Source organism: Lepidochelys kempii, chromosome 4, assembly GCF_965140265.1.
Source record: "Lepidochelys kempii isolate rLepKem1 chromosome 4, rLepKem1.hap2, whole genome shotgun sequence".
NCBI lineage: Eukaryota > Metazoa > Chordata > Testudines > Cheloniidae > Lepidochelys > Lepidochelys kempii.
In genome coordinates, this window is record NC_133259.1 from 111,332,711 (window position 1) to 111,357,263 (window position 24,553).

The 24,553-nt window shown below is 42.0% G+C and overlaps 1 protein-coding gene across 2 annotated transcripts in view; it reads left to right on the forward strand.

The window, feature by feature from the left end:
• Window positions 1–17,442, forward strand: part of FBXL5 (F-box and leucine rich repeat protein 5) — a 54,866-nt gene extending 37,424 nt beyond the window's left edge. For both annotated transcript variants that reach the window (XM_073342470.1, XM_073342469.1), the window contains exons 9-11: window positions 2,025–2,747; window positions 5,711–5,859; window positions 16,245–17,442. In XM_073342470.1, the coding sequence (XP_073198571.1) occupies window positions 2,025–2,747; window positions 5,711–5,859; window positions 16,245–16,321 (949 nt within the window). In that variant the 3' untranslated portion in view covers window positions 16,322–17,442. The remainder of the gene's footprint in view (window positions 1–2,024; window positions 2,748–5,710; window positions 5,860–16,244) is intronic.
• The last annotated feature ends 7,111 nt before the right edge of the window (window positions 17,443–24,553 follow it).

Sequence of the window (24,553 nt, forward strand, 5' to 3'; positions counted from 1 at the left end):
AGAAAGGAAGGTTACTTACCTTATAGTAACTGGAGTTCTTTGAGATGTGTGTTCCCTATTGGTATTCACAACCTGCCCTCCTTCCCTTCTGCTTTATTTTCTTGTGATTCGCGGTTGAGAAAGCATTAGAGAGGTGGTTGGTCCACTCCGCCCCTCATGTCCTCGTTGGGAGGATGAGGAGGCATAGTGTGCAGGTGTGGACCAATGGACATGGCTATTGAAGAACTTCTGGGTGCATAGAGCACATTTGCACCCACACTGAATACACATAGGGCCTATACATCTCAAAGAACTCTGGTTATTATAAGGTAAGTATCTTTCCTTTCATGTAGTAGTCAAGAGTGTCTCGGGTTTTTTCCCTGTAGCTCTAGAGCTGACATAGTTTGTAATGCTTAGAGCACTAATTGTAAGAGGGTTCAAATACTGCATTATGATCAGGTATCATGGACCCCTTTGCTTGGGTGGAGTTCTGTTGATTTCAGTTTTACAGATGAGGCTATAGAAGTTCCATTGGCGTCATTGCGGCTTTGTTTGGATGCGGGGCCTGCACTAATAGATCCTGCTACAGTATCGGGCTAAAATTGCATGTTCTAACAGCATATATGTCATAAGTGAGGGGCTAATGAAGGTTACAAGCTCTGAGAGTTATGCTGGTGGAACATGTAACATCTGAGCGAAAGATTCTTTAGCACAACATTTAAAGTCTGTTTCAAATGTCAAGCTGGTGGCAATACTCTGTCACGTGCTAAAATATGTCATTGCTTCTTCACGGCCATATAGAACTTCCATGAGGGATGCTGACCCTCTGGAAGTTATTCACTTGCAGAGCTTGTAACTCCTATGAAATTTGTCAAGCGTTTGATGAAAGTTAGTCCTTGCCAAGGTACTTGGAAGGTTTCAACTTACGTTTTTTACCTTTCCTAATTTTTAATTAGGAAACTATATTTGTACTAGTCCTAAATGTGATTTAGTACATCTAAATAAATTTGAGCTTTCAGGGCAATTTATTTTTAGTTATGGGTAGGCAAAAAAGAACATCTTTACTCCAACAATGGAAAAAATAAGCACATTTTTAGAAGTCCATAATTCAAAAATGACTTCCTTCATTAATGTAAAAAAAAAAAAAAAAAAAAAAAGATCTTTTTTGTTTAAGACTAAAGTTGAGAAATTTCAGGCTAAAAGGTGTGAGATTTTTTTTTTGTTGTCAAAAGACCAAATTGTTTCCAGTGCAAGGTCTAATCTTTCAGCTTCAATTATGGAGTCGTATTGTGACGCTAATATGCTCCTAGAGCTTCTGGAATCCAAATATCCTCTGTTTTAAATACTTTACTAAAGTGGAATGCAAGGGAATCGAGAGGAGGATATATATTAAATACACTAATACAAACAACAGCCAAGCTTGAAAAACTGTAACTGTAGGAATTATAACCAAGAACTATTAGTGCTAAAGACTTAAAAACAAGAGCCCAATCTCATATTTTCCGATGTCAGAGTATAATATCTCTTCCATGTTCGCCAGCTCGCTCAAGCCATTGCGTGATCTTGCAGTGTTCAAGTTGCTTGCGAATTTCCAGTAGATTAGGACAGCTCTTTTGGAAACTATGTCAACAAGAACTGCTTTTGAGAATTGTTCAACCACAGAGATTTCCAGTAGCTTCACTTCGTCTTACAAATCATTTTGGAGATTATTAAACTGTTGTTGTGGACCTCTTACTTAGTGTTTTAAATAACATTACTGTGCATGTTTCATTCCATGTTTCTTTAGATATCCTTACTCTTTTTGGGCATTTATAAAAGTACTTCTCATTGTAGGATGAGTGCCAAATCATATTTTTTAATTCAACTGTTTTCTTCTTTCCCTTCAGAGCTGAGGCACGTGTAGTATAAACACTTAATGAATTAATTTCAGTATCGAATTTCTCTACAAAAGTCAGGAAACTACTTACCTGCCTTTGTTTGTTCATTAAGAGCCTTTACAAACATACATAGAACTGTATGTTCAATTAATCCTTTTCTGATTTCAGTTGGTCGTGGGTTGGTTGTTGTCAGAGTCTTCGCCATCTTGATCTGTCTGGTTGTGAAAAAATCACAGATGTGGCCATGGAGAAGATTTCCAGAGCTTTGGGAATCTTATCAGCCCACAACAACAAAGGAGTTCTGAAAAGTTGCAGAAACCGAAGTGCAAAGACTGTATGGAGAAATAAAGACATTACCATGCAGTCCAACAGGAAGTACAGTTTGCATGATATAACTAATGAACCTCTTATCAAGGAAGAAGGTAATGAGCACTATTGGACTAAACCTGTCAGCTCAGAAAGTTTCAGCTCTGCCTATGTGTGGATGCTAGATGCAGATGATCTGGCTGATATTGAAGATGCTGCTGTGGGGCGACGCAGAAATATTGAGGGACTTTGTGTGGTGGAACCAGCATCCAGTCTTAGTTGTTCAGCATCTTGTTACAATAAAGACATTGTTGGACTAAGGACTAGTGTCTGTTGGCAGCAGCATTGTGCTTCTACTGCCTTTACTTATTGCAGTCACTCATTTTGTTGTGCTCGGATGGCACTAAGAACTATACAAGCACTTCCAGAGTCCTCTGCACTGTGTAAAAAAACAACAAGGACTAGACAGTCAGAGGGAAAAGACTTTGCATACTCTGGGAGTGAAAAATCAGACCAAGAGACTGCACGAGTTCTTCAGTTCCTCAGTCTGTCTGGATGTTATCAGATCACAGACCACGGTCTCAGGTAAGTAGCCATTTTTGAGCTACTGCAGTCATCAAAGAGAATTTCCTAGCTTTCAAGGAAGAAAAAGCTATCAAATGTGATGAGGAAGGCAGCAGGGTCAAATTAGGCGTGCAAGATGAGATCGTATGTTATTCTTATAAAAATAAGAAACATTATGAAATGTATTAATTCAAAGTGCTCCCTGTTCAGAGATACATAGCAATAGTTACATGATGACTGAATTTTAATAGCCTGATGTACATAATATTTTCCTGGTAGTGATTGTGGGAGAGGTTTAAAGCTTAGCTTTTATGTAGTTACTTTTCAAGTTTTATGACTTAATATAATTTTGGCTTCGTGGCACTTGATCTAAGCGGTAGCTTTTCACTGGAAGAAAGAATTTTTGAATCCTCAGAAGATATGTAATTTTATCTGTCTGAAGGTGCATCAGCATTTTATGCACAGCAGTTTTAGGTGGGTTTTGGAATCAATCCTTAGAAGTATACATATCTTCAGCAAGAGATTAATGGCTGGTTCATTGGCTTACTGTGTGAAAACCTGAAAAGCTAGAGTAGTGTCTCCTTTAAAAATATTCATGTATAGTATTGGGCATAATTCTGTATGTAAACAAGAACAAGTTGTATATGAGATGATATATAGTGCATAGCAAATGAAGCTTGACATGGACATTAAGGACTTGGTGCCAATAGTTTAGCGAAGACTTAAAAAAATCATTTCTGAACATGCAGCATAGCAGTCTCCTAAGACTTTCAGTCAAACAAGGCTTGCTCTCTGTGGCATCACAGTACATATTTCCAGACTCATGAGCTGCTGTTCTCTCTGAGCAGAGGACAGGGTAGGGAAAGGAGCTCTTTCTCTGTTTTCATGAGGAACATCAAAACACATAATATTATTTAAAAACAAACACTCCTTGCTTTGGAGAAGACAGAAAACGACTGATGTGGCAGAAGACTGTAGATTAGTCATTTTTTTATAAGGTTTCTGCAATTTTTGTTTTGTCTACAACATACTGCACATTTAAATATTTATTATAAAGTGTCTGTCGAGTTTGAAAATTTTCCCATTGGCCTGATTTTCAGAGGTGTAAGCAACGCATTCCTCTCATTGGTTTCAGTTTGCATATAGACTCTTAAATACAGGTTTAGGAATCCAGGTTTTAAATCTGAGTGTATAAAGGCTCGCATTAAGCAGATAATTAAACACTACAACCTAAATGAATGTAGCATTAAGAATGCATTGTTTAAAATAATTAAAAGTTGGGGTTGCAATAGCCACTTTAATTTAGTCTGACTGCGTATGTGTAATAATTTCTATTCTTGTTTAAAAACATACGTAAAATTTCAGTTTTTACTTAAATTAAAAGGAGCACCTATCATTTGCTCTAGCTATCTTTGACCATAACACCATAAATGTATATATATTGAATGAAACATTTACACAATACCTAGAGAAGGCACTGAATCAAAACTCTTGATCTTATTGTGCCTGGATTTAGGACAAGTTCAAATCTGGCCCTGAACTTTGCAGTGTGGTACTATTTCTGCACCAACAGATGCTGAGGTGAATCTAATTCACAGTGGCTAGTTTTGTGGTACTTATTCTGCAAAACATCCGTTGAGTTCACTTCTTAAATGCCTGTCATCCAATAACGAAGTATAAAATAGCACAAAGATCAACTTTGTTATAAAATGTGGAATCACCTGTTCTTAAAATCAAAAAGGTGTGCTTATTAGGGAATAGTGCCACATTGTATTACAAAAAACAGTACTTGAGTTAAGTTCAGACTTGCAACTTTAAAGTTAAAAAGAACAGGAGTACTTGTGGCATCTTTGAAACTAACAAACTTATTTGAGCATAAGCTTTCTTGGGCTACAGCCCACTTCATCGGATGCATAGAATGGAACACAAAGTAAGAAGAGTGTGTGTGTGTGTACACACGCCCCCCTTCTTACTATATGTTTCATTTTATACATCCGATGAAGTGGGCTGAAGCCCATGAAAGCTTATGCTCAAATAAATTTGTTAGTCTCTAAGGTGCCACAAATACTCCTGTTCTTTTTACGGATACAGACTAACATGGCTGCTACTCTGAAACCTAGCTTTAAAGTTGTTCTCCTCTGTAAAAACGAGAGACTACACCAATGTTAAATGAAGGTTCTGTGTGCAGATCAGTGGGCTCTGTAGAGGAACTGCACCTTTCTCTTGTGTAGCGAGAGGACCTGGACACAATCTAAGTTAAACTTCTGGAAGTTACTCTCTGGAGATAAGAAATTGGGAACAGTTCCACAAGTTAGGGAATTGAGCATCTCTGGCTAAAGTAATATGTGTTTGGGAGACATCGTTTGGCTCTGGGTTTTCTGAAAAAGTAAGTCTGACTTCTAGCCCCAACTGGGCAATGGACAGTTACTATCTGGATTGAGCCCTGGTCGGAGTTCAGATGTTCGTGCAGAGCTGAGGGAGGAATTTTGTTCCGGTCTGTGCTGGCTCTAATCTTATAACAGGCAGAACTCCAACCGACTCAGTCTAGTTACTTGGGCAGTCTGGAGCTTCCCTTTCAAAGGAAAAGAGTGGCAAAAATGGGACCTGATGTAAGGAGGAGAAAGAAGAAGCTCTAGTTTCTTGTTTTTCTAATTGCCTTACATAATAACTTTGCTTTAGCATCTGCAGTAGACACTCAGGTAATAATATAAATGCTAAAGTAAGCGCATCTAATTATTGAATACAAAATTGGCAAGTTCAAGGCTGACCACTGCATTAGTGACTCCTTTGATTTTTATAAAAAGAATACTTGAGCATTGACGTAGGAGTGTTGACATAGGGCATCACCTTCCTTTGTGTCAATGCTAACATTGCTTGATTTTAGAAAATCCATGAACTTGGCAACGCAGCTGAAGCATCTGCGTTGACGGCAATCCAGTTCTTTGTTCTGTCTTAACACGTTTTGACTTTCTCTTTGATCATAGGGCGTTGACCCTGGGAGGAGGACTGCCACATTTGGAACACCTTAATCTCTCGGGTTGTCTTACTATAACTGGTGTGGGCCTGCAGGATTTGGTTGCTGCATGCCCTTCTTTAAACGATGAACACTTTTACTACTGTGACAACATTAACGGTAATGTCATTTTGTAAAGTACATGATAACTTTTGGGGGCTCAAAGTTGTTTGATTTAGGGAATTTTTAAACTTTTTTTTTGTATAACAGTGAGTTCTGTGGTTTATCAGGTTAGCCTTTGCCTCAGTTTCTTCTGTGTTACACTGGATTTTTAAAAATTTCAAATCGTTTGTGAGCATATATATTGTATAGGTGAGTATTTGTGATTCCTTGTATCTTGCATCTAAATTAAATGTAAGTAACAAAGGATGGAAATACCTCTCAGGTTTATCAGTTATCCTCAGCACAATGAACAACCACAAATAAACCCCAAACCCTCAGTGGGATTGCTTTCTTATGGTAGTGACTGTAGTCATGTGGGCCCATGAGAATAAGGCTAAGTGCTAGTAGCACGGAGGAGAGAGATCATGTTGGTCAATGTGCAGAACAGTCCATAATACTAGAGCATTGATGTACATGTGTTCACACAGGGCATCTCCTTCCCTTGTGGTCAGTGCTAATGTTGCTAATGCTGAGATCCTTTGTACGTCGCACTTCCTCCTTTGTGGAAGATGTGGTGCTCTTTGCCCCTTACAAGCTCACAGCGGTACCAAGATCATGAATTAGGCTTTGTACAGAGAATTAGGTTCCAGCTTCACATCAGAGAAACTGGATGGTTGGTTTGTAACTGAGTATAATTGAAGGGTTTGGGTTTCTCTGAGGGGAATGTTTGACTTTCCCATTTTTACTTTAGTTATCCCCCTTGCCTGTTCTCAATGCTGACTCCTCTGCATCTACTTCTACCCTCTTTATGCTAATGAGGAGGCAGAGAAGGCACATTGAATAGATGTAGGCTACCTTCAATGACCCTATATGCCCACTTCGATAGCATTGAGAGGTGTATTGCCTAGGAGAACAGATGCAGCTATTGTTATGCATTTAGTGTAGTAGAATGAGTGTCTTATGACCATTTAAAAAAAAAAAAAAAAGCTTTTGTCATCTTCCCTGGACTGTTTACAAATATACCTTGTAAAGATTTCTTCATCACTACTGTCTTTGTTAAATGTGGATTCTGAGGACATGCTATAAAGGACAGGTCCTTAGATAATACATAGAGGAGTAAAAAGAAAAGGAGTACTTGTGGCACCTTAAAGATTAACCAATTTATTTGAGCATAAGCTTTCGTGAGCTACAGCTCACTTCATCGGATGCATACTGTGGAAACTGCAGAAGACATTATATACACAGAGACCATGAAACAATACCTCTTCCCACCCCACTCTCCTGCTGGTAATAGCCCATCCAAAGTGACCACTCTCTTTACAATGTGTACGATAATCAAGGTGGGCCATTTCCAGCATAAATCCAAGTTTAACCAGAACGTCTGGTGGGGGAGGTAGGAAAAAGCAAGGGGAAATAGGCTACCTTGCATAATGACTTAGCCACTCCCAGTCTCTATTTAAGCCTAAATTAATAGTATCCAATTTGCAAATGAATTCCAATTCAGCAGTTTCTCGCTGGAGTCTGGATTTGAAGTTTTTTTGTTTTAAGATAGCGACCTTCATGTCCATAATTGCGTGACCAGAGAGATTGAAGTGTTCTCCGACTGGTTTATGAATGTTATAATTCTTGACATCTGATTTGTGTCCATTTATTCTTTTACGTAGAGACTGTCCAGTTTGACCAAGGTACATGGCAGAGGGGCATTGCTGGCACATGATGGCATATATCACATTGGTGGATGTGCAGGTGAACGAGCCTCTGATAGTGTGGCTGATGTTATTAGGCCCTGTGATGGTGTCCCCTTAATAGATATGTGGGCACAGTTGGCAACGAGTTTTGTTGCAAGGATAGGTTCCTGGGTTAGTGGTTCTGTTGTGTGGTATGTGGTTGTTGGTGAGTATTTGCTTCAGGTTGGGGGGCTGTCTGTAGGCAAGGAATGGCCTGTCTCCCAAGATTTGTGAGAGTATTGGGTCATCCTTCAGGATAGGTTGTAGATCCTTAATAATGCGTTGGAGGGGTTTTAGTTGGGGGCTGAAGGTGACGGCTAGTGGCGTTCTGTTATTTTCTTTGTTAGGCCTGTCCTGTAGTAGGTGACTTCTGGGCAAACTGGACAGTCTCTACGTAAAAGAATAAATGGACACAAATCAGATGTCAAGAATTATAAGATTCATAAACCAGTCGGAGAACACTTCAATCTCTCTGGTCACACAATTACAGACATGAAGGTCGCTATCTTAAAACAAAAAAACTTCAAATCCAGACTCCAGCGAGAAACTGCTGAATTGGAATTCATTTGCAAATTGGATACTATTAATTTAAGCTTAAATAGAGACTGGGAGTGGCTAAGTCATTATGCAAGGTAGCCTATTTCCTCTTGTTTTTTCCTCCCTCCCCCACCCCCTGACGTTCTGGTTAAACTTGGATTTATGCTGGAGATGGCCCACCTTGATTATCATACACATTGTAAGGAGAGTGGTCAGTTTGGATGAGCTATTACGAGCAGGAGAGTGAGTATGTGTTGGGGGGGGGGGTGAGAAAACCTGGATTTGTGCTGGAAATGGCCCACCTTGATTATCATACACATTGTAAAGAGAGTGGTCACTTTGGATGGGCTATTACCAGCAGGAGAGTGGGGTGGGAGGAGGTATTGTTTCATGGTTTCTGTGTATATAATGTCTTCTGCAGTTTCCACAGTATGCATCCGATGAAGTGAGCTGTAGCTCACGAAAGCTTATGCTCAAATAAATTGGTTAATCTCTAAGGTGCCACAAGTACTCCTTTTCTTTTTGCGAATACAGACTAACACGGCTGTTACTCTGAAACCTGACATAGAGGAGTGTTTCACTTCTCTAAAATGTGAGCAGTTATTGTCTCAGAATGATAGATATATACTTGCCCAATCCTCTAACCCTTCTCTTTGTACTACCTTGATTGATGGGGCTAAACTGGGGGGGAAATCTTGATGGTTAGATGAACTAGTGAGTGTATATACTATATTATTTATATTTTGGTAATCCCCAAAAACTTCACTCAGAATTGAGTCCCACTGTACATGATGCAGTACAAATTTACATGAAGTTCCTGCTCCTAACGACCTGTATTCTGATATAGTCAAGTTGCAACAAGTAAGTGTAACAAAAGAGGAGGGCAGGAGAGGAGAATGAGGGTAATATTGATGAGATCAGAGTTATATAAGCTAACTGTGCATGATTTGATGGTTCTGAATTATTTAAATATTCTTTAAAAATCAACAATCCCCACTGGCTCGCTGTCTCTTTTGTATATGTAACTTCATCTGTATAGTGCTTTTCATCCTGAAGGCATGTTACTTTAGTTCTGAGTTGGAACTTGGCAGAGCTTTAACAGTAGAAGCAAAGCTCAACTGACAAGTTGAGGTTCTAATCCAACTGTCATTGAAGTTGATGGAAAGACTTGCATTGACCTCAGCTGGAGTTGGATTGGGCCCTAATGCTGGAGATGAAGGTAAATATTTTAAGAAAACCCACCCTTGCTCACTATTCCAATACTTACTTATGCCCTGCATCTCGGCTACTGCACCCTCTTTTTGCAGGCTTCCTCAGTGCTCTCATTGCTTCCCTCCATTGGATCCAGGATGCAGCTGCTCAAATGATCTTCCTTGTCGGTTAATCTGATCATGTCAGCCTCCCCCGTTTAAATTCCTAAGTGATTTCCTGTTCTGCACAATGTCTTTTTCAAAGGCCTGTGCAAACCTGGCTCCTACATCTCTAGTTGCTTATGTCATTCCCCTCTCTTCCTCCATTCTGCCAGTGATGCCAGCCTTGATGACCTGTTCATGTGCTTTACCTGCCACTGTTTCCATGTCGTCTTCCACTTCCACCCCAATGCATGGAACACCTTCCTAAATCTAGTCTACCAAGACACAACAGTCTCTTCAACTCCTCCCAGCCCATTAAGTCTTGGTTCTTTTATGATGCTCACAAGAAATGAGTCGTCTTATTTAAAAAAGAAACAAACAACAAAAAATAACACCTGAAAACCAAAAAGTGCTGCTTATTGTGACAGAGATGTATGTACATGCCCAAGCTTGAGTAATTTTGCAATCCTACTGCTCTAGTACTGGTCCTTACTCTCACTTACTGCATCATACCTAAAATTAGATTATAAAATCTTCAGGGCAGAGACTATGTCCTTCTGTTTGTTCTGTAAAGCATCCAGCACGTTTTTGGAGGCTGTGTAAACAATTACTACATCAGGGGTAATTTAGGGAGACAAAATGTAATTGCCTAAATTGCTCTTACTCTTAGGAGAGATGTCATGATCTCCTATACCAGTGGTTCTCAACCTTTACTGACGACTGTACCCCTTTCAGGAGTCTGATTTGTCTTGCATACCCCCAAGTTTCACCTCACTTAAAAACTACTTGCTTACAAAATCTGACATAAAAGTACAAAATGTCACACTTTATTACTGAAAAATTGCTTGCTTTTTCTCACTTTTACCATATAATTATAAAATCAATTGGAATATAAATATTGTACTTGCATTTCAATATATAGATCAGTATAAACAAGTCATTGTCGGTATGAAATTTTAGTTTGTACTGACTTCGCTAGTGCTTTTTATAGAATCATAGAATATCAGGGTTGGAAGGGTCCTCAGGAGGTCATCTAGTCCAACCCCCTGCTCAAAGCAGGACCAATCCCCAACTAAATCATCCTAGCCAGGGCTTTGTCAAGCCTGAGCTTAAAAATATCTAAGGAGGGAGATTCCACCACTCCCTAGGTAATGCATTGCAGTGTTTCACCACCCTCCTAGTGAAAAAGTTTTTCCTAATATCCAACCTAAATCTCCCCCCACTGCAACTTGAGACCATTACTCCTTGTCCTGTCATCTGCTACCACTGAGAATAGTCTAGATCCATCCTCTTTGGAGCCCCCTTTCAGGTAATTGAAAGCAGCTATCAAATCCCCCCTCATTCTTCTCTTCTGAAGGCTAAACATCCCCAGTTCCCTCAGCCTCTCCTCATAAGTCATGTGTTCCAGTCCCCTAATCATTTTTGTTGCCCTCCGCTGGACTCTTTCCAATTTTTCCACATCCTTCTTGTAGTGTGGGGCCCAAAATTGGACACAGTACTCCAGATGAGGCCTCACCAATGTTGAATAGAGGGGAACGATCACTTCCCTCAGTCTGCTGGCAGTGCCCCTACTTATACATCCCAAAATGCCATTGGCCGCCTTGGCAACAACGGCACACTGTTGACTCATATCCAGCTTCTCATCCACTGTAACCACTAGGTCCTTTTCTGCAGAACTGCTGCCTAGCCATTCGGTCCCTAGTCTGTAGCGCTGCATTGGATTCTTCCGTCCTAAGTGCAGGACTCTGCACTTGTCCTTGTTGAACCTCATCAGATTTCTTTTGGCCCAATCCTCTAATTTGTCTAGGGCCCTCTGTATCCTATCCCTACCCTCCAGCGTATCTACCTCTCCTCCCAGTTTAGTGTCCTCTGCAAACTTGCTGAGGGTGCAATCCACACCATCCTCCAGATCATTTATGAAGATATTGAACAAAACCGGCCTGAGGACCGATCCTTGGGGCACTCCACTTGATACCGGCTGCCAACTAGACATGGAGCCATTGATCACTACCCGTTGAGCCCGACAATCTAGCCAACTTTCTATCCACCTTATAGTCCATTCATCCAGCCCATACTTCTTTAACTTGCTGGCAAGAATACTGTGGGAGACCGTGTCAAAAGCTTTGCTAAAGTCAAGGAACAACACGTCCACCGCTTTCCCCTCATCCACAGAGCCAGTTATCTTGTCATAGAAGGCAATTAGATTAGTCATTTATGTTGATGTACCTCCTGGAAGACCTCTGCGTTGTACACCTGGTTAAGAACCACAGTCCTAAGCTGAGCATAATCAAGACCACAACCTTTTTAGCTGGTGTAAGGGCTTAAAGAGCTAGCTATTGTGTCCCAGCAGCATTCTCATTTGGATAATACATTCTCTTTCATTAAATCTGATCTGCAGTTTCAGTTGGATATTCTTCATTGCTTATTGAAAACTCGTTAGCGGTGTTGCAGTGTCCTACATTCCACTCCAGAGGCAGTTGCATTCTGTGATTGCTGAAGTTATTCTTATATCACTTCAGTGTTTCTCAAAGTAACTGCAGGAAAATTAATACTTGGCAATAAACTAAACTGTTTGTTTAAAATAACTTAAGTATTTCATACTTTCTCTTCTCATCACTTTTTATCGTGGATTATTTTGGGGAAGATGTGTTCTGGAATCGTATTGGGGAAAAATCCTCATTCTCAGTCTCTTTCAACACACAAAATGGACTCTGAAGTATGGTATTTAGCACATTGTGAATGATGCAGACTTCTCTTTGTCATTTATGGCATTCAGAGGGCTTTACTTTCAACCACAACCAATTTTCAGATCTTTTTTCATAAATGATGCTGCCTGTCCACTGCAGGAGAGTTCCACTCACTTGATTTGGGGACTCTTAATAGAGGGCCTGGTGGGTCAGTTATGTAGGCGCATTTGGAGTTTTCAGATTCTCACTTTAAGGCCTGGTCTACACGCAGGTTTTGTATTGGTATAATTGCATCCACGCTAGCCCTTGGGGCTTATACCACCAGGAAAAAAATTGTATGGTTAAATGGCAAGATTCAAGAAGCTATTTGAGCCAAACAGAGATCCTTCAGAAACTGGAAATCCAACCTAAATTAAGCCAACAGAAAGGAACATAAACTATGGAAGATAAAATGTAAGATTGAAATTAGGAAGGTAAAGAGGTAATATGAAGAGCAAGTAGCACACATAAATGGTACTCAGATACAGTGATCCTAATTAAAGAAACAAACAAGAAATTCTTTAAGTATATCAGAACCAGGAAGAATGGGAGAGAATCTGTGGGTGGTTCTTCCAGTGCTTGCTCATGTCGATTCCATTCTAGGGGTGTGTGCGACCATGTGCACGGCCGCTGGAGATTTTTGCCTTTACAGTATCCGTAGGGTCGGCTGTAGCACCCTCTTGAATGCTACACCCATGCGTCAGTATGTTAGGCGCTGCCAGCCTTACGCCCTCTCAGTTCCTTCTTATTGCCCGAGCTGGTTAGTCGGAGCACCTTTCCTTTGTCTTGCAAGAGCTATTATCAGTATTTGAGCCTTAAGGCTTTCTAAATAGTTTGTTTACAGTAGTTAATTAATTAGCGTAGTTAAGGATAGAGTCCCAGCAAGGACTTCACCTCAGGTGGGGCATGCCCCCGTCTCTGGGTTTTAAGTCCTGCTCTGATTGTAACAGGCTTATGCTTAGTGACCCCCATAACAGCTGCCTCAAATGCTTGGGGGAATCACATGTGAAGAAGTGTCATATCTGTAAGAACTTTTTCATCCCGGAACTCAAAGAGTGAGACATCCATTTGAGGGCCCTCCTCATGGAGGCTGCTCTCTGCCTGGCATCCGAGCCTTCCCGGCCAGACTCTGCCCTGAGCAGCTTGGCCTCGGTGCGCAGTGTCTGGACCCAGTTCAAGTCAACAACCCACGGAGCCCCATGTCAGCAAAGAGTCAGTATAGGAGGACCGACTAAATATAACTTAATTGGAATTTCAGCTGTTTCACTTTGTCAAAGACCTTCAATAGGCTATGAAGTACTTACAGTGTTAGAGGGAAAATACTGTCATTGATTAGGAAATGGCTAAGAAACAGAGTAAGGAAAAAAGAGTTAGTTTTCAGCATGGCTTAAGGTTAGTAGGGTACCTTAAAGTTACTGGGACCAGAGGTGGATTATGGTTTTGTGGGGCCCTAGGACAGGGCAAGTGGGGACTCCTCCCCACGTCTTCCGCCTACAGTCCCCATCGGCCCCCTGGCACTTCTGCCGGGGAAATGGGATCGGGGCATGGAGGCTTTCCCTGGTCCCTGGCAGGAGCTATGGGTGGGATGCGGGGGTGCCCCAATTGGCCGGGGGCCCCAGGCACGGGCCCTGTTGCCCCAGGCACGGGCCCTGTTGCCCCAGGCACGGGCCCTGTTGCCCCAGGGGCTAATCCACCACTGAATGGGACTATTCTTGTTTTTAATATAGTTGCTAATGATTTGGAAAATAATGAGGTGGTAAAATTTTCAGATGACACTTTAAGTTAATCAAGAATAGAGGAGATTTTGAGGAACTTCAGAGGGACCTAACAAAGCTAGGAGAATGGGGGAGTGCAGTATCAGATTAAATTGTTTTGACAAGTGAAAGATAATGTACTTCGGAAGGAACACTTGGAACTACTCATATATTTGCTGGGTTTTTTATTAACTGTAACCACTCGGGGACAAAAGCAAGCAGTGTTAACATGCATGAAGAATAGGCTGGAAAACAATATTGAAAGTATACTAATGTCATTTTATAAACTAATGGTATGGTCTCACCTGGAATCCTGTGGTTCTGGTCACATTCTCTCAAACGAGGTCTAGCAGTAATAGTAGGGGTTCAGAGATCATCTAAAATGATGTGTGGCCACAGACTTTACCTCGGGGCAGTGGCAGGAAAGCAGTGGGTACATACTTTAAAGGTGTTGCTGCCCAGAGTATGTTTTCTTCTTCCCCCAACCAACTATACAAAATGCACTGTTTCCCTCCTCCACTGCTAAAAGCTAGAGGGTCCCTCACAGTAAGTGCTTAAGATTCAAAGGTCAAGATATGGCACAGTGATTAGGAAGTTTACATTTACTGTAAAATGGCTCTTTGTCATTTTACCTTTTCAGGTCATTGTCTTCCCAGTGATACCTGTTGTTTGTTGATGAACACAAGTTTTTGTTTTCAGCACCGTGGAGCCAGTATCCTGCAGACATGTCAGGTGGATTTTATTCTGCCTTATGCATGAATAAAATTGCTAGCTAAACTCTTTACTCCATATTCTTGCTTGTTGGCGTACAGTATGAAGCAGAAAACAGATTTCTAGACACCAGGTTTTGCTTTCAGTGCTGGAACCTACAAAAATCATTTTACTTGGAAGCTTGTTACTTTTAACTTAAGTTACTGTTTGAGAACAAATGGTGTCAAAGACACTCAAATGCTGCTGTCAGTGCATAACTTTTCTGACTGTAATCACATTCTAAAATGTATTAAAAATATATGATATCTCGTGTTTTTGTTTATATTTTCAGTGTATTGAGGGGAAGAGGTGGGTTTTTCTGGAGAGCTTTGCACAATCTCACACTATTTAAACTGAACGTGTGTGGTTGCGTTATGTTGGAAGCCAGACTTAAGTGAATCTCAATGGAAAAAAAAATTGTACATGTCTCTGAAAGGGTAAAATAAAATAATACAGCCATCTCAGATGAAATCCTGTAGTGTGAAAGGTAATGCAGTCAGATTGCTTTCTGTGTTGTATGCTATTTTTGATATTTTAATTTAAAGGTGTAACGGTAAGTGAAAGTAAGTGATGCTGGGGTAGAATTTCAATACTAGTGTTTCCTATCTGAATTCATGCAACGTCTGCATGAGAGAAATACAAATGTATAACTTATGAACAAATGACAGATTCTTTAGTTTGGGTAGATCTGAAAATCCATTAAGATCAACAGTACTACTAGTTTGCATTTTTTTATTCTACAGTTTTTGTATGACTACATATGTTTATATGTTAGCTGTAAGGTTATTTTCTTGCAAGGTTGAGTAAAGTTACATTTCAGGTTTTTTAAGTTTATTGAAGTTGACCAGGGTTACATTTTCAATTTATTTTTGCATTCTGACAGTGCCCTAGTTTTTTTCTTCTAAAAAAATTAAATGTAACTTGCAAATAATCTTCTGTATACTTTAATATGTTTGGAAAAGAAATCATGATCTAAAAGCATTCTAAAGGGTGAGGATGCTTTCTGTATGGTCTTGAATGTCAAGTGAGAATTCAGAGGTCTAGCTAATTATGGAAGCATTTCCCAGAAAAAGTTCCAGGCTAAAATCTGCATCCACATAAACAGAACAGGTTTTGAAGAATGTGTATTTATATAGTGCCACAAGGTTAACAAAGCTGCTTGAGTGATTTAAAAATGGAGGTTAAATGTGTATTCTGAAAATATCCCACTCCTGGCTGCTCATTTTTGGCAGAATGGATATTATTAAATTTGCTGACCCGAAAATGTTGCACATTTCAGCCTGCATTTTGTGATCTCCGAATGTATGTTGTTTGGGTGGGACTAAGGCACCGGCCAAGGCATTGTGTGAAGATTTTTCCAGTGCAAAATCCGAAGTATTCAGTGAGATGCATTTAAACAAGGATACTGATGAAGATTTTTTTGAGAATTCTTCAATTCTAAATCTACATTCCTTGGTGCAAAATTAGCTAATTCATAAATAACTAGGTTGCCAGGACAGTCCTAAAGATGAACAAACCCTATTTTCCTCCTTTCACATTTGTTCTGTTTTTATGCAGGTCCTCATGCTGAAACCGCCAGTGGATGCCAGAACTTGCAGTGTGGTTTTCGGGCCTGCTGCCGCTCTGGTGAATGACCCTTGACTTCTGATCTTTCAGTCTACTTCATTTAGCTGAGCAGGCTTCCTTTCATGCACTTTACTTACAGTCCACATATTGTGTTAACAATCCCTTTTGGAGCGTGATTTATTCTGCTAGACCCATCCTCGCCCCACAATTTACAATCTTAATTCTGAGTAAACTGTACAGTGTTGTAACGATCTATCAAGTTTCATTTTGGTTTTAAAGGTGTTGGGTTTTATTTTACTAAATGTATTGGGGATGGGGAAATGCTCATCAGATTTTTTTTCACAATGCCAGTTTTCTCAAAGTTTGGCACTTATACTTCGTTCATTGGATTATTTTGTATTAAGTGAGTGGGATTTACAGTCTTTCATTTTTTAAATCCACAAGTACAATATAAAGCTTCGCAAATAATTTGAAATGTATTTTTTTGCATTTTGATGATGTTCATCTTTAGATGTGTTGTTGCTTCCCATTTCCCAAAATCCTTCCTTTATACTGCAAAATTAGGGGAAGATGCTCTTTCCTGTAGCTGCTTTTTTTTTTTTTTTGGTATTTGGGCTTGAAAAGTATATTCAAATAAAACATTCCCATTGACACCACAGTTTTACTTAGCATTTGAAATCTATATAATTTTAAAATGTAATGACAAAATGTACAATGTTGTCAGGCCAATGAATACTGCCCACTTTATGTAGTGGCTCCACAAATCATTTGTATATGTGCTGTATTTACAGAGCAACCCCTTGGGACCCCACATCATCTCCCATTATAAAACCTGTTAAGATGCTGAATTTTGAAAGGGATTTTCAAAGAATTAAATTTTTAACCATATGAACAAATGTAAAAATAAACAGAGCTTTGAGGATTTTGATGGTGATGAATAATCCACTTTGACTGGAATGCAGGGAATCCAACTGCTGACAAGTGTACATTGGAGTGAGGTTAGGAACCAAATCTTCTTTTAGAAACAAGATCTATAATTTTTACTAATGTGTTACAGGAAAAGATAAAGCATTAATAAATACACTATGTTCTGTATTTACTTACTGCGTGTTACAAGTACCCAAGATTTGAAGGAAGTCTCTCCCTCCGCCCCCAAGCAGTTCAAATAAAGGTTACTTTGACTTCTTCATTTAAGTCATGTGTTAAATGTAGGTGGGTGGAAGTGGTGATTTAATAATTCCTTGGAGCTTGGAGGCAGAAATTCCCAAGGAGTCAGTGTGTCTAGTGGCTTGTACAATCATGTTGTTATCTGAATTGTGCTGCTGACCTACAGTGTGAATTTCAGTAACTCATGGACCCTCATACATCCCAGTTTCCCCATCTGTTACTACAGGAGGAAGGTACTTACCTTTATAAAGTTCTGTTAGAGCCTTTGATAAAGATCCTGTACAAGTTCAAAAGGCCCACCATAATTTATAAATGACCATTGACAGATGATGAGGGAGGGAGAAGATGGTTAGAACCATAGATGGCAGAAGTCTTGTACAGTTGTACTGATTATGAATGAACAATTTTTGAAGTCTTCTTCTGTGCACCTCTAACAACCAGAGAGGTTTCTTTGACTCCACCATAGCATGCCCTTGGCTGGTGAAGGCTAGCAGTGAGGCAGTGGTTCCGTTGTTGGTTGAGATTGTAAATACTTTCCTATTGGAGAGGGAGGGAAGAGCAGGTTATCAGCATTTTTAAGGAAGCTATTGGGAAGCCTTTGTTCAAGAAACCTACTCTAGGCTGACAGCTTCTCTAACAGTGTCATTTATAGCCCTTTTGGCTGGCCGAGCTGCTGAATGTTTGGGTCCTCAGCACTGCACGCTGGTGTTTCCCTTCCACAGTCAGTGGAAGTGGGGCAGGTGCTGTTGCATTCTGCGCTCCCAGAGCTCATCACTCTCCACTTCAGCACCGTCAGCTACTTTGGTACTTCTGCGGACCTTGGGGTCAATGCTGCTCCTGCCACTGGGAACAACAGAATTATACTCTGTGCTGTTGGCACCATTTCCACCATTTGGCACCACTTCCTCCCTTGTTTTGGGTGTTGTGAGCCACACTGTTTACTTGCACCACTTAGAGCTCGCTTCACTTTTATTCCTGGAAACTCGAGACTCCTTGGGGTTGAGGTTGGGATCCTCCTTCTCCTGCTCTCCATAGCCTGGTCCACATCACGGGCCGTTAATGGAGCACCATGGGTCCAAGATTGGTACTCGTCTCACAGTCAGAATGGGGGCCCCTGGCCTAGCGCCTATTCGCCACCAATGCTCTATCCATATGCCCAATAGCCCCCATGGAATCCATGGCATGCTCCTCGGTCACAGAGGTTGCTCTCTTCAGAGTGCTCTAAGGTGAGATCACCGGGCAGGTCAGTGGTAGGGACAGTTGATCCAGTGCAGGTTCAGGCATCATTGAGCCTTGCCTTTTCAGAGCCTCTGGAGTTGTTCTGTCCAGGTCTGCCAGTCTAGGAGTGGTATCTGGCCCTGGCACAGTTAACTGCCGCCTCTTCACCTCCAGATGATTCAGCAGAGCCTGGTTCTTCCTCTCCTTCAGTGCCTGAGGACTTAAAGGCCTACCAGGACCTTTTATGGTATGTGGTTACTTCCTTGGACCTTCAGTCAGAGTCTCTGCAGAAGTATTCCCCTAAGTTGTTGGATATTCTTCAGCCATCTCCCCTTGGGAGAGTCAACCTCCCTATTAATGATGTGTTCCTAGAACCAACAAAGGTTCTTTTAGAACATGCTGGCTTTGGTGTCCTCTACTGCATGGTGTTTGAAGAAACGTTTTGTCTCCGTGCAAAGATCGAAGGACTTTTACTCCCATCCAGTGCCAAATTCCCTGGTTGTAACTGTGGTGAATGAGGCAAGGCAGATTTAAGTCCACTGCTAAGGACAGGCACTCTAAGAGGATGCACTTAATGGGTAGAAAGATCTATACCTCCTCTTTCTTGCAAATGCATATTGTGAACCAGCAGGCATTGTCCAAAGATGATTTTGTGAATAGGACGTTTGTCTAAGTTTGTCTAAGACCTGAAGCCTCCAGGGTGGAATTTTGGGCATTCATCACCAAATGCTGCTTGGTGGCAAAGACACGATTGAAGTCCATGCTAGATGTCATGGACACTTCGACCAGAGCAATGGCCTTGGTGCTGACTGACCATGAGAAGGACATCCTGGATGCATTGCAACTGATATGCAGCAGGCTGTAGAGGATTTGCCCTTCGGCAGCCGAGCGTTCTCTTTGGACAAGACAGGTGAGACTCTGCATTCCTAGGATTCTAGGGCTACTTTACGTTCCTTGGGGGTTTATACACCAGCAGTGCAAAGGCGCCACTATGCTAGTCAGCAGCAGCAGCAATACTGTTCGTAGTGCACCTTTGGGCAGCCTTTCCCTCCGCTGAGACAGCAAGACTACCCCAGAAAGGGGCTTAGGTCCCAGAGGAGGAGACATTCAGGTCTGGGGTTCAACCATTCAACACACCCTTCTACTGTATCCCCAAGTGCCCATTTTGACTCCTTTGTCCAGAGCAGTGGTTCAGTCGCCACACCCTTTACTCCAGCCCTTCAGTTCAGGGACAGACTGGCTAGTTTTCACAATGCTTGGGGCTTGATTGCCACCGACACCTAGGTCCTAAGCACCATTAGATCGGGCTGTGCGATCCAGTTCCTCTCCACCCCACCCTCCCCGTTCCTCTTCAGGCACCCCTCTCAGAAGATACTGCTCCTCAGGCAGGTCTGCTCTCTACTGGCTTTGGGAGCTGAGGAGGAAGTTCCTCCAGAACACTGGGGTCAAGTCTTCTATTCTGGTACTTTCTGGTTCCCATATCTAAAGGAGTGGTAAGACCTATTCTCGACCTTCACAGCCTCAACAAACGTATCAGGTACCTGAGGTTCCAAGTAGTCGCCCTATCGATTATCCTCCCCGCATTGTCTCAGAAGAACTGGTTTGCTGCTAAGGGCTTTCAGGAAGCCTATTTTCATGTGGCAGTTTTGCTGAGCCACAGAAAATTCCTCTAGTTCATTGTGGCCGAGCACCGTTTTCAGTATATGGTGCTTCCTTTCGTCCTCTCTTCTGCCCCCCAGGTTTTTACACTATGCATGTTTGTAGTGACAGCGTTCCTCAGAAAGAAGGGAATCCATATCTAGACAACAAGGGGCAGGTCCGGGGAGGAAGTTTTCTCACATACACACTACACTACACTGCACTTGACTGTCTAGGTATTCTACTAAACACTAGGAAGTCAACTTTGGTTCTCACTCAGAAAATTGAGTTAATTTGGACCTAATACTCTAAGTTTGAGGGTGCGTTTTCTGGCAGTTCATCACCTTTCCTTGGGTCTGCAGTCTCAGCCTTCCACAACAGTTCAGATATGCCTGAGTTTCTTGGGCCACATGTCCACTTGCATGCAGGTGGTCCAGTTTGAGTCTTCGCCCCCTTCAGATGTGACTCAAGACAGTTTACCATCTGACTCTTAACCCCTTAGACAGATTGGTGGTCTCTCTCTGCTGATCCTGGACTCCTTGCAGTGATGGACGCTTCCAGAGGATGTATATTCATCTGGCCCTTACCAACCAGGTCTGTTGTCACTGACACCTCCCTTATGGGTTGGGGAGTGCATCTGGGGTCACTGAAAGTTCAGGTTCTGTGGTTGGAGCAGGAGGCCTGACTGCATATCAGTGTGCTGGAGCTTCAGGCCATCTACGATGCCTATTGCACCTTTCTGGACTGTGTCGGGCTCAGTGGTTCACATACTTACCAACAATACTTCTGTAATGTATTATGTGAACAGGCAAGTGGGAACATACTCCAGAGTGCTTTGCCAGGAGGCAATCAGGTTCTGGCAGTTCTGCTTTGAGGAGAGTATCACTCGGATAGCCAGTCACTTGCGCAGGCTCCAGAATCATCTCGTGGACCATCTAAGCAGGAATTTTCTCCTGAGTCAGGAGTGGTTCCTAAAGGCAAGTGTCCTGTGGGTCATCTTTGCAAGTCGAGACATTCCAATAATCAACTTGTTGGCTACAAGAGACAACAGGAAATGTCTGTTCTGCTCTTGAGGGAGCTTCAGTCCAGGCTCCCTGACAGATGCCTTCTGTATCAGCTGGCATTTGACTCTCCTGTACACTTTTCCTTCAATCCCAATTATTCACAGGTCATCCTCAAGCTGAAAGTGGATTGGGCTCATTGCCCCAGCATGCCGAGGCAGTGTTGGTTCTCCGATCTTCTGACACTGTTGATTCAGTCTCCTATATCCCTTCCTCTCCATCCCAGCCTACTCTCACGGAATCACACCTTGCATCCCGCATTTGGCTCCCTGCATGTCACTGCGTGGCTGCTTTGTGATTGAATGAGGAAGAGCATTGTTTGGCGTCTGTTCAACAGGTGCAACTCCATAGTAGAAAGCCCTCTATGAGAAAGGCCTATTTGGTGAAATGGAAGTGGTTTTCAGTGTGGTGGTTGGCCCACAGAGTTTAACTGAACCTGGCTTCTATCCAGGACATGTTGGAATACTTGCTGCATCTTCAGTCGTTGGGCCCTGCACTTGAATCATTGAGGGTGCATCTGGCAGTGATTTCAGCTTTTCATTCCCCGCGCTCTTAGAAGATGTCTTTTTTTCATAATGCCATGGTAGCAAGATTTTTCAAAGGGCTTGTCTCGATACTCTGGTCCGAGAGCTTGTTCTTCTGTAGGACCTTAACACAGTCCTAGGGGCCTTGAAGGAACTTCCGTTTGAGCCTCTGGTATTGTTCCTTTCTGCTTTTGTGTCAGAAAACTGCATTTGTGGTGATAACATCTGCAGGGGGAGTCTGTGAGTTGCAGCCTCTGATGGCAGAGCCTCCTTACACACACTTTTCCAAAGACCAAATGACTTTATGACTGCACCCCAAATTTTTGTCTAAAGTGGTCTGTTTCTTTTGAACCAAGTGATATATTTACCTAAGCCTCATTTATCTCCAGAGGAGCTGCTTCTCCATAGATGTCAGCACTAAAACGTTCCACGCTTTGCCTCATCTGTTTAGGTCATATGCTGATCATATGAAGTGGCAAGAGGTCTCTTCACAAATAATCTCTTAAGTGGATAATATCCTGTATCAAAGCTGCAAATGAAATAGCTTAGACTACGCCCTGTCAGCGGGTGTGAGCTCATCCTACGAGGGAGTAAGTTAGATTAATAGCATTCTTCAATGACATCCCAACATTGGACATCCCAACATTGGACATTTGCAAGGTTGCCATGTGGTCGTGAGTACATATATTTACAAACCATTATGCCATTACTGCATCATCCAGAGCTGATGCAAGCTTTGGGATGGCAGCCCTGCAATCCTTGTTTAGATAGACTTTGAGCCTCGCCACCTGTGAGTACTGCTTGTGAGTTACCTAAGTGGAATACACTGCTGCATCTACTTGAAGAAGAAGAAATGGTTACTTGCTGTAACTATGGTTCTTTGAGATGTGATGCAGATATCTATTCCACAACCCACTCTCTATCCCCTGTGAAGACGTGTATTCCACAACCCATCCTCCATCCCCTGTGCAAAGGAGTCTAGTCTTTGGGCGTTCAGTGCAAAGGAACTGAGGGGGGTCAAGGCAGCACTACCTCATGTAGCTAAGGGAGGGGCTATGAGCACAAGCACCCTCTTGCAGGCCCTCTTGCACCTCTTGCAGTTTATTTCATAATTAGATGGTAAAAATGAGAAAGTAAGCAATTTTTCAGTAAGTGCGCTGTGACACTTTTTTTGTATTTTTATCTCTGATTTCGTAAGCAAGTAGTTTTGGGGTACGCAAGATAAATCAGACTCCTGAAAGGGGTACAGTAGTCTAGAAAGGTTGAGAACCACTGCTCTGGCTTACTGACATGCAGTAGAAGTCACCTGCTGTGCTTTGACGTACTCCTGTCAGCAGTAAGTCAGTGCATACTACAGAACTTCCAGTGTGAGGCAGTAGGGTCCAAACAGCTAGCTAGTACACAGCAGGCTAGAGTGCCATAGCTTTACACCCCAGCTTGCCATGCACTTAAACTGCTGTATAGAAGACTCCTCAGTTACCCCTGGGGGAATTCTGCACCACTGTGCACATGCATAATTAATGAACTGCGCATACTTTTAATTTTTTGCACAAAAAAACTTCTGCTGAAATGTTGCTGCAGTTCTGCTTTTTGTCCACCAGAGGGTGCTGTGGCAATAGAACACAGCAGTCTCTCTCAGCCAGCTAAGGAAGAGAGAGAGCCTGCAGAGCCTTCTTCACAGTACCTTTAGGGCCAGGTCAGGAGACGAGCTATTGGGAGACAGACAGTGTGGGGTGCTGGGGGGTCAGACTGGCTCATAAGGGCTAGTGGGGGAGGATAGAGTGGGGCAGGGACTGAATGGGAGTGGAGGCGCAGGACCACATTGTGATGGGGGAGTGACTGAGTGGGGGCACAGAGACACAAGGGGATGGGGGTAGTGAGTGTCTGACTGGGGGTGGAGGGACACACGTGCTTGACTGAATGGGAGAGGATGGGAGTCAGCCTGGGTCTGCATGAGAGAAGCTTCCTAACAGTCCTGTCCCTTCCTCCCACCTCCCCCCAAAAAACCTGTTCCATACTTTTTCCCCACCCATACCTAACAGCCCTCCAAGTTCACACCCAGGCTCCTCTTCTCCTCCTGACTCTCCCCAGCCTTTGCACTGCTTCTGTAGGATGTGGTAAATATGGTTCTGTATTATAGTTTAAATTAATTATTACTCAAAGTTCTGTATTAATATGCCTAGTAAGGAATCTATTCATCTAAAAACATTTTCTGAATCTTTTTTGTTGTCTGCATTGTTAGACATACTTGCTGCCAAGTATTTTGAAATAAATGACCAAAAATAATTGAAACAGTTGTTGTTATATTGTTATTTTGACAAATAAAATATGCAGAATTTTGCAGAATTCGAAAATATTGTGTGCAGAATTTTTAATTTTTTGTTGCAGAATTCCCCAGGAGTAAACTTAGTGTTACTGCAGTATTTAGGCTATAAATATCACAAAAATATTTCTAACAAGAACTACAGGCTTATGGAATGCTTTCCTGTAGGAAAGCTCTAGAAGGCCCATTGTGTGGTATATTAAAATCTACATGGGACAAAAACCAATATTTCCCTGGAGTGAGGAAGAAACTCAGCAGCTAGTTTATTCTATAATTGCCCATTTTGGAGATTCTTGTGCCTTCTCTTAAGCATCCGTTATCAGTTGCTGGATACTGGACCAGTTGGCGGATACTGGACAACATAGTGAT